Genomic DNA, 10,653 nt, shown 5'->3' on the forward strand with positions numbered 1-10,653 from the left:
CAGGGCAGGAGAGCCCAGCTCCAAGGAGGGGGAGGAGTATGGGTAGCCAGGCTGGGACAGCACCCCCCAGCAGGCAGGAGAGGGAGGCCGCCACAGACACAGATCTCCACTGCACCCCCAGGGACCATGGGGCTGAGTTCCCTCCCCTCACCCTGGGCCCCTTACACCCTTCAACCCTCTCTCCAACCCCAACCTGAAACCTGGGTGCTGACCTGGCTCGGGTTCCCAGGCAGAGAGCATGTGGCACCAGACCGGCCTCACAGGGTGGGCCCTTGCACTCGCCCAGTGTGGGCAGGGTGAGGGGGCCTGCCAGGAAAGTTCTCCAGGACAGCAGCCCTCTCGCTAGTACTCCTTGGCCTCCTGCAGCTGGGCCAGGTACTCTTCCTCAGGAGGGTTGTCAGCGCAGGCCCGGCCATTGTTGGGCGGCCGCACAGCATGGTAGCGGCTCCAGTCCCCCTTACACAGGATCCAGGGCAGCGTGTCCACCTTGAAGTGCAGCTCGGGTGAGAAGTCCGTGCTGATGAGGTCAGGCGCACCGGCGCCCTTGCCTCGTGTCAGTAGCCGGCTGCCCGAGTCATAGCAGCAGTGTTGGGCGGCCAGCGTGCTGCTCTCCCCGGACAGCAGGGAGCGAAGGCAGAAGCGTGCCGTGGGCTGGTAGACATCCAGTCGCTCTCTCGGGCCACTGGCATCCTTCCACTGGAAGCTGCGGCCCCGGTGCTCGTCCTGCAGGCTCACGGCCCTGTACACAGCCTCCAGCGGGTATGCACACGGGCAGCTGGGCAGGTCCTGCAGCACCTGGCTCAGGTACTTGGTTAGGAAGTCGCTCTTGCAGTTCAGCCACTTCTCACAGCTGTCCACATCTACAGAGGGCAGAGAAGTTGGGCGGGGGCTGACCAGTCAGGCCTTTGTGGGGGCTGATCAAGGGCCAATGCATAGAGAAAGAAGTCCCAGGACCCAGCTGGTGCAAAGGTGTGGCTTGGTAGGGCCTGAGGGGCAGGAGTGGAAGGACCCATACCAGAGCTGGGGGCAGTCTGACCTGACCTCCACTGCTGACAGCCAGGGGCTCACATAAAACACCCAGGCAACCTAATGCAAGAGGCCATGATTCAGAATAGAAACGGGCCAAGGGGCTGTGGGAGGAGCCTGGAGGCCCTCTGCTGTGCCAGGTGTTGTTCCTGTAGATGCTGGATGGTGGGAAAGATCCTGGGATCCTGGGGGAGGAGCTGGGGTAGTGAGGGCAGGAAGAGCAATTTTAACCAATTAGTAAGAAACTGTTTCAATATTTTACCTACTGGCTCATCTTGTTCTTAACTCCGCCTTTCTCAGGCCATATGACCTTGGGTGAGTCTCTGCGACTCTGGGCCCCCGGGGTCTACTCTGTCTATGCTGCCCTCCCCCATCTCTCTACCTTGTGAAATGTGGCTTCTGACACTTGCCACACAAAACGAGTTGCTCCTTCCTCTTTGCTCCAGACCTTTTGGACACACTGCAGTGCAGCGCTCAAGTTGATCATGTGTCTCTCCCTCATAAGACCTGAGCTCCTTGAAGGCAGGTACTGGGCCTTCGTCTTCTGGTACACAGGCCAGGTGCACAACGAGCTTCTGTGGTGTAGAGCATGAGGCTCACCTGCAAGGGGGTGCTGTTGGTGGCCACCTGCCTCCTTGCAAGGCACAGGTAAGACTAGTGACACAGACACTGAGTATACTGATATAAGCACAGTCTGCTCCAATCTGCTGGAAGGAGTGGTCCCGGAGTTCTGAACCCTGACCCATTTCTGACAGCACCCTCTCCCCAGACAGAGCCTGCCTGCCCAAGAATCTCCAAGGGTGACCTAGGAATTGAAGCCAGAATGTCCCCAGCCCATCTTGCTGCCAGAGAGACTATGCCCCACCTTCAAGCTCTGTGGCTCCCATCAAGAACTTCCCAGCAAGAATATCAGCCTGGGAGAGGCCAATGGGCCTGTCTAGAGGGGCTGAGAAGTGCTAGGGCCCCTTTGCTGGGAAGGCTAACCTTCCAGCTGGAAGATGTACTCTCTGCCTCAATGGATGGAGGCAAGATTCCTGCCCTGCAGTGATGCTCTATCCTCCCGAGAGGGGTTCTTCCCCACATCCCCGGGGCAGGACCTAGCCCCCACTGACCTGGGCCGAGCATGTCCATAGCATTGTGGCCTAGGGGCTGCCACCCCTCACTGGGAAAGCCCAAGGGGTCCTCGTCCTTGGCGCCTTTGGGAAGAGAGGAGGCCAGGCCGGTGGTGCACCAGGGCACCTCTGTGCTCCTGATGGGAAGCCCAGCCCTCACTCGGCTCTCGGTGCCCATAGCATCTGGGGTGGGCCTGGGATGAGGCAGGAGCACTATGTCTGTGGGCTTCTTGCCTCCCTTCTCCCAAGTCCACTCCTCGTACAAGGTTCACATGCCCACATTCCCAGGGGACCAAGCCCGGAGCATAAGCCACTTCTTATGCAGGAGCTGCTGCTCATCTCACCAGGACAGGGGGACAGGTCGCAGGCACTGGACTCGGTGGCAGTGCAGGCGTAGCCACGGGGCCGAGTCCTCTGCTGGCTGCCGCTGCCGCAGCTCGCACTGCAAGGAGACCAGGGGCTCCACTCCTCTTGAACCTCATAGTCTGGGTCAAGGCAGGGAGCCAGGGGTGAGTGAGCACAGCCCACAGGGTGCATTGGCACAAATTAGCAAAAGGCACTCCTTCCTCAGGAGGATGCAGCCAGTGCCAGGACTCCTCGCCTAGTAGACAGAGCAGTGGCTGGATTTCAGTCCCTGCTCGTCCCCTGAGCTGGGTACTCTTGTTCAGTGAACACCTGTGCAAATGTAGGAGGTGGCCCTATAGAGACAGCACACCTCCCAGCCACCGGCTATATGCCAACACAGCAATGACGAGGAAAAAATATTTGGGCTGGAGGCCACCTGACCACTGTCAATGTGACCTTGGGAAAGTCCCTCTCCATCTCTGAGCTGTAGTTTTTATGTCGATCAAAATTCAAGATGATAATACTTCCCTGACACTGGGAGTATTAAAGAATGTTCCTGCTGCCCATGTTAGGGACCATCCTGGTAAGGGACCTGAAATACACCAAGGCTGTACCCACAGCCATCTGTCTGTGCAGGGCCTGAGACCCAGGGCTCTCTGTGGAACCCCACAAAATATTGACATAGCCAGTTAGGTACTCTCCTCACTTCCCAGGCAGGCCTGAGCAGACTGGCACCAAGAGTTTAAGGAAAATTAATAGAAGAGAACTGAAAGTCATGAAAAGTCTGCCTGTTAGTTTATGATTATGGCGAATTGGGAAAAGCCTGCTACGACTTACTCTTCATCACAGACACCTCTGTCCAGTAACGAAACAGCAGGACTCTGGGGAGAATGGCTGCATATACACATCAAATGGTCTGCCCCCTTGCCCACAGAAAACCCCGAACTGCTATGCAAAAATAAAAATGGCTGTCAGGGGGTCTGGCAGGCTTTGGGTGATATTTTCTGAACAGATTGTATTATTATGTTGTTTCTTTTTTATTATTATTATTTTTTATTTTTATTTTTATTTATTTATTTTGTAGGTGAGACAACCCTTGGTTGACCTCACAGATTGCAAGGACCTTGTCAGCTTACAATCCCTTATTTTTTAATTTTTTATTTTCTACGTCTACAGTCTTCAATCTGGTCTTCCTAGATTGGTCTCCCATCCAAGTACTAACCAGGCCCGACCCTATTTAGCTTCTGAGATCAGACAGGATTGGGCTTGTTCAGGGTGGCATGGCTGTAGACATTATGTTGCTTCTTCATAAAAATAGCCAGTACCTTGTTTACTCTATGCTGGCACTTTAAATGTATTAACTGACTTAATACCCTCTACACCCAATCCTATGTAGTAAAGCTTGTGCCATTCTCCACTTTATGGAGGAAGGAACTGAAGCACAGAGAGGTTATGTAACTTGCCCAAGGTCACTCAGCTGGTAAGTGGCAAAGCCAGGATGCAAACCCTGTATGCAATACAGTATGCAAATGAGGTCAGTTTTGAGTGGTGGAATTTATAGTATTTCCCAGTTTGTTGGAAACTGATAGATATGAATATGTATAACACTGACAAATGTCTGTCTTGCTTAAGGGATCTCAGGGCTGTTGTCAGGGTCAAATGTTTAGGGGTAAAAAAATTTGCAAGCTCTGGGTGACACTACTCTTTAGCCGATGATGGTATTTGTACAGACTAAGCTCCTGGGGCCCCCTTCCTCCAGCTGCCCCTGCCCAGGAGGCTTTCAGTCCTCTCTCCACCCCATTTCCACTCAGGCACTCAGGATCTCGAGGGGCAGCAGCCAGGAATACCACGATGGGGGTGCTCACCATAGCTGTCCGACTCCTTGAAGGCCCAGTCCCTGGGGGCCAGCCAGCCCTGCTCCCAGCCGCCTGTGTTCCCACTGAACCCAGGCTCCTCGTCCTCCTCGTCCTCATCGTTGCCCTCCTGGTCTTCACTCTCGCCATGCTCTTCAGGGTAGTCCTCCTCCTCCTCCTCCACCTCCTCTTCCTCTTCCCCAGGGACTCTGCCCTTGAGACTGGCCCCTGCCTCCTCACCCTCCAGGTAGCCCCAGAAGAGGGGCCAGAAGAGCTCCTTGGCAGGCAGCCAGGTGGGGGCACCCTGGGACCAGCGATTGCTGGGCTCGGCCAACAGGTCCATTTCCACCTCGGCCTGGGGGTCCTCTACCACCTCGATTGTCACCTGCAGGGAGACAGACACCAGGCCAGCCAGTGAGGAAGGGCTCAGAGCTAGACTCCAAGGCGAGGGGAGATGACAAGGGCAGGAGAGAGAGACCCAGCCCCTCCACCAAACCGGCTCATTCTCTTGGCCAATGTTTTCAGCCTCCCAGGGCACTTGGGGTCACAACTTAAGACCTGGCTGAGCATCAGAATCCCCTGGATATTCCTAACCCCGAAGCACACCTCAGTCAAGGATTAAACTGATTGTAGGTGGGGCCAGGCACGGTGGCTCTAACATGTACCAGGGTGGAGACCCACTAGTTTAAAGGGAAGCTGGCTTTGAATTCTGGCTGTGCCAGCCTGTAGCTGCTCAGCCTCAGGGGCCACTAAGAGCCCCGGGCCTCCATTTACTCCTTGTAGGGCCAGAAAACAAGAGCAGACAGCAAATCCCCACAGCAGCTCTGGAAGGTGGTGGGGGAGGTTCCCTGTCACCACATGGTGGACGGGAAATAAGAAACCTGAAGTCGTTATGTGAAAGTGAATTTAAAAACATCATTTGGGGTTATTATAAAGTAATATGAGGTCACTGAACAAAATCTGGGGTACAAAAACAGCAAAATATAAAGAAGCGAAGGAACATCACCCATATTCCACCACGGGTGTAATATTTTGGTGATTAACTTCCCAGGTAGATACAGATGCACATACATAAACATACACTTTCAAACAATTTTAGTTATGTTCTACATGATCTCTTTTGGTGAAAGTGTTTTGTAAACTGTAGAACTCTATACAAGACTGCAGAATTATTGCCATTAGGGATTTAGGGCTGGAAGCAGAATAGGTAAACTGGAATTCCACAGCCCCTCTAGGTTTCTCACCTACAGAGCCCCTCTGGTGGGCAGCCCCCACCCCACCAGCCCACTCAGCATTCAACCCCTTCTCTAGTACGGGGTTGGGCCTGGGCAGGATCAGATCTTCAGGCTTTTCCACAAGGCCTCCCCCGATATTCCTAGAATCCCCTGCAGCTCAAGTGCTCTCTGATCATTTGGTCCTCAGACAGCCCTGCCAGGTTGGTGCTGTCTGTCCCTTGCTATGGACTAGGAGTCCCGTGAGTTGTTCACGGTCTGAAGCCTGAGAGTGGAGGAGCAGTTCCTGTCCGCACGACTCCACAGGACAGCATGGGGACTTCTCCAACCCCATAAGGACCCAGCCCCCAGGGAATACGGGGTGGGATCCCTGACCTCAGAGCTGAGCCATTCAGCCCAGCTTGTTTCCAGGTATCTGCTGGGCCCAAAGCCCTTCTGTAGCTCTCACCTGGATATTGGGGTTCGGGGAACTCAAGTCTGTGTTGGCCAATCCTGGCAGCTTCTGCAGCTCCAGCAGCAAGGGAGTGTCTTCCTGGATCCCAGGAGGGGCTGCCTTTTCTGGGGTCAGAGCTGCTGGCTCGGTGAGAGCCCAGTGCTCGTGTTGGCCTGGCCCTGGCCGGAGGCGGATTCTGGGGAGCAGTGGTGTCTCCTCCGTTCCCCTGGGAGAGCTGGCATCTGGGAAGGCTGAGACCTAAGGGTGAGACAGGGTGAGGGATGCGTGACTAAGGTTAGGGCTCGCCCCATGTGGACCCCAAAAGGCTGGTCAGGGGGAACTCAGAAGCCCAGGAGTCTGATCAGATTACAAACTCACCCTGTGGCTGTATATCCAAACATGGCAGATTTAATGCCTTAGAGGCTAAGTGAGGCTGTGTCCACAAAGCACTTGAACAAATGATGCCAACATGAGGCATGAGAAAATAGTTAAAATCAGGTTTCTACACATGGAAGAAACACAGTCCAACCTCCTCATTTTACAGATGAAGAAAGTGAGGCCCAGAGAGGGAAGCCAGTTGTTTGAGGCAGTGGTTTCGAAGTGCAGTTTGCAGGCCACCTGCCTCAGAATCCCCCAGGGCTGCTGTGAGAACAGACAAGTCAGGGCAGGAAGCCCTGGGAACCCTACAGCAGCGTGGGCAGCAGGCCTGGGCCTTCCCCTCAGCATGCTCCTCTGACCACAGCTACCTCTCTCCTCCTGCCCACCTGGTGCCTGGCCCCTTGTCCTGTTCCAGGCCACTCACATGGCTCTCGGTCTGCCAGCTGATTCCCTCCACTGGCCAGTACCCATGCGTCCACACCAGGACCACCCTTCCTTCAGCACAGATAGTAAGCGAAAGGCAGATCCTGGTTGTTTCTGACTCTTGCTCCAGGGTTCATCTGCTCAGACGGTGGGGCACAGGGGGCTCAGTGCTGTCCACCCACCTCCAGGCTGCAGCCACTGCCCAGGTCTCCGTGCCAAGGCAGAAAGAGCACAGTCCAGAGCTACCTTCAGGGGCCAGAAGCCTATGAACCCTGCCCCACCCTTAACCCCACCCCTATCTCATAACTGGGGCAGTATGGTATGGCTGAAAAAATGTGGGTTCTGGAGAGTCAGATCAGCTTGGGTTCAAATCCCGGCTCTGCTCTTTCTAGTTCATTCAACTTGATCAGCAAAATTAGGATAATAATTCCTACCTGGGAGGATTGTCAGAATTTTTTTTCATTGAATATTTCCACTGTGTGCCAAACACTATCCTGAACATTTAATCACTCATTTAATACGTCCAACAACCCTCAGATGTAGGTACTAGCTGTCATCCCCATTTTGACAATGGAAACTGAAGCACAGAGAGGTCAAGTAACGTACCTGAGGTCACACAGACAGTTAGTGGTAGAGCCAGAATTTGAACCAGGCAGCCTGGGCCAAGAGCCCACGCTCTTAACCATCATGGCCTAACACTACAGGTGGGAGCACCGAGAATCCCCTTCACAAGTCAGGGGCTTACTTGGTCCAGTTTCTCATTCCGATTCTCATTTGTTGGGTTGGAAAAGAGATTCAGAATCTGCTGTCTCTCCTTTTTGATCTCTCCTTTTGTGGTCCCCAAATGAATGGCTCCAAGGCTCTTGCACTAGTCACTTGGTCCCATGGCAGCCATGTCCCCATCCCGGCCTCGCCCGGGAGTCCCTTGCTGAGACAGTGTGCTCTGGTCTAGACAGCCAGGGCATGTGGGCAGAGGATGGACAGATGAGTAATGGAACCACTCGAGTCCCTCACTGACCGGGCCTGGAGGCCTGGAACATCCCCACACGTTGCATTCCTGGCAGTTTCCACTCACATGTCCCCCAGAGCCCTAACTGTCCCTGTGACTTTGCTCAGAGGTTCCTCTGTCTGCAGCCCCTGGGGCACAGAGACAGGCAGGCTTAAGGCAGCAGGAGTTCAAGGTCATGCAGCCTTTCTGGCTAATCTAGATGCCCCTGCCTCCTGGGCAGCTAGTTAAGCAGTGGTTCTCACCCAGGGACATTTGGCAATGTCTGGAGACATCTCTGGTTGTCTACTGGAACCTAGTGGGTAGAGTCAGAGATCCTACAACGCATAGGACAGTTCTCACAAGAATTATCCAGCCCAATATGTGAACAGAGCTGCAGTTAAGAAACCCTGCTCCAGAATCAGGCTGCCTGGGTCTGAATCCTGGTGGCGGCCAGCATCTGACCTCTGGGACCCTGGCAGGGGACATCCTCTGTGAACATCCTTACCTATAAGATTGGAACTGTGATGGGCAAGAGCTGGTATCCAGTGAGTGCTGAGAACTTTCCTTTCCAGCTCTCTCTACCCTCTCCACTCCCTGGTGCCCGGTTGGACCAGACAACGAATGAACAAAAGCCATAGAAAGCCCTGATTAAACATCACAGCCATACATACGTGAGGTCTCAAAGGTTATGACATCCAAGCTCAGGTTCAAACTCAGCTCTGCCTGATCTCAACTACATCTATTGGTGCATACACACGTGCATGAACAGACGCTCATGATGATAACCCCTCGTGTGCAAACACTTTTGCATTCACAAAGCACACCCACTTCCATCGCCTTGTCTGGCAGCAAAATGCAGTGGTAATGAGTGCAGGCTGGAAGCCCTAGCACCTGGGTTCAAAGCCCAATTTGTACACTTACGAGCTGTATGACCTTACTTACTTAATCTGCCTGAGTTTCTCCCTCTGTAAATTAGGAAATGGCAGTCCCTGTCTTGTAGGGTTTTTGAGTTAAAATGGAGCCTCGAATATGGCAAGCAGGCAATGAATGTCACTTTGACATGGCAATAGGTGGTTCTTCGAGGAGAGAGAAATGAGAGTACCCCTCTCGCTAGGCACTGTGTTAGTTCTTTACATCTTAACTGGTCTAAAGACCGTCCCACTCACCACCACGGACGCAGGATCTCTGGGCAAGTGTATTTCATGACATTCTGAATGAATTCTGAGGCTCCAGCCGTGTAAGAACACCTGTCCTACCCTACAGGACTACCATCCCCAACTGTTAAACTTGCGTTTGGAGTTTCACGCAGGTACAGATACACGGCTCCATTCTTTTGGGGGATGGTGCCGTGGCCCAGATGGACATGAGATGTAGACATTCACAGGTTTCCCCCGCAATCTGAAAGTAGAGAGTGTTTCTATGAAAGGCAGAGCCGCAGAAAGCAAAGAAGCAATAACCATTAATGTATATGGAAAAAGTGTTGAGCCTTCCCAGACCCCCCATGTAACCTACCAAATGACGCACAGAACTTAAAGTCACACTGACATGCAGTCAGAGCAGTCCCACTCTCTCAGCGGGGTGCACCCTGCCTCTGTAACAGCTCGCTGAGGAACAAACATGGAATGCTATTTTTGCTTTTCCCCTTTTTTCGTAAAAGCAAACATCCTCTGGGATTTTTTTCCAGTTAGCGAAAACAGGTACGAGTGTGAGTCCTTTGTAAAATTGAGGTGGCGTAATGTGAACTTTCAAAAAGTGGGGGATAGCTGTACCAAGATATATCGCCACGATTTTCTTTCTCTTTCTGTCTGTCTGTCTCTCACTCTCTGTCTCTGTCTCTCTGTCTCTCTGTCTCTCTGTCTGTCTCTCTGTCTGTCTGTCTGTCTCTCTCTCTCTCTCTCTCTCTCTCTCACACACACACACACACACACACACACACACACACACACACACAGAGTGCCCTCCCAGGCTTGGCCAGTAGCCTGACGCATATGTTTGCAGTTAACATAAGAGCCCTCATACCCACAGACCCTTACTGCATCGCGCGGCTCTGCCTAACCTGTTTCAGCTTCCTCACAGTCCCCCAGGCTCCCTTCTCTTCTCTGCCTCAGGGGTCAAGAACTTGCTCCGGATAATGAAATCCAGTTGCCAGGTGCAGCCCAGCACCTCCCCTCCCCGCAGCCCCAGCTGCTGAGGCCCAGGCCCATCCATACAGAGCCAGGCTGCACACACAGTCGTCGTGGCCTCCTGGGAGAGGCTGGAGACCCAGCATTCAATAGCAATTGCCTCTTCAGCCAGGCTAGAGGACCACGGGCAGAGGGATGGGCCTGGACTTCGCCTTCCTTACTGGTGTGTAACAGTCTAATCCAACTCACCCTGGCACCTAGTAGAGACCTTATAACTCCCTATTGTAATAAGAGTACTATTGGCAGAGCACGCTCTCCAAGCACAGGGCTGGCTCGTGCTGTACGACCGGCATGCTTGTGCAGGGGCCTGCACCTGGTTTAATGCTCTGCTGTGGCCATCTCGAAATGCTCAGAGGCCCCACGTTCTCATTCTGCACTGGGCCCCACAAACTCTATAGCAGCTCCTGCTGAGCATCCTACATGTATTGATTTGAATCTTCACAACAACCCTTTGGGCAAGTACTAGCATCATCCTCACTTCAGAGATAAGGCAGTCAAAGAGAGGTGAAGTAACCTGCTTGGGGTCACACAGCAGCTTGGCTGAGCAGGATTTAAGGCAAACAGTCTGGCTGCAGAGTCTGTGCTCTTAACCCTTGTGCTTTGCCAACTCCAGGCAGGGGCTGCACCTTCTGGTTCACCGCCCACCACTCGGGTGCTGAGTATATTGAATGAACAAAACT

The 10,653-nt window shown here is 53.4% G+C and overlaps 1 protein-coding gene across 1 annotated transcript; it reads right to left on the reverse strand.

Moving 5' to 3' along the window:
- Nucleotides 1-6: 6 nt before the first annotated feature.
- ISM2 (isthmin 2) lies at nucleotides 7-8,083 on the reverse strand. Its single transcript, XM_025042113.1, has 6 exons — nucleotides 8,054-8,083; nucleotides 6,017-6,259; nucleotides 4,349-4,721; nucleotides 2,483-2,623; nucleotides 2,139-2,222; nucleotides 7-860 (listed from the first exon to the last, which is right to left on the reverse strand). The coding sequence occupies exons 1-6, from the start codon at nucleotides 8,081-8,083 to the stop codon at nucleotides 343-345; spliced, it is 1,389 nt and encodes a 462-aa protein (XP_024897881.1). The 3' UTR covers nucleotides 7-342.
- Nucleotides 8,084-10,653: the final 2,570 nt, after the last annotated feature.

This window comes from Pteropus alecto, unplaced genomic scaffold (genome assembly GCF_000325575.1).
Source record: "Pteropus alecto unplaced genomic scaffold, ASM32557v1 scaffold8, whole genome shotgun sequence".
NCBI classification, from domain to species: domain Eukaryota; kingdom Metazoa; phylum Chordata; class Mammalia; order Chiroptera; family Pteropodidae; genus Pteropus; species Pteropus alecto.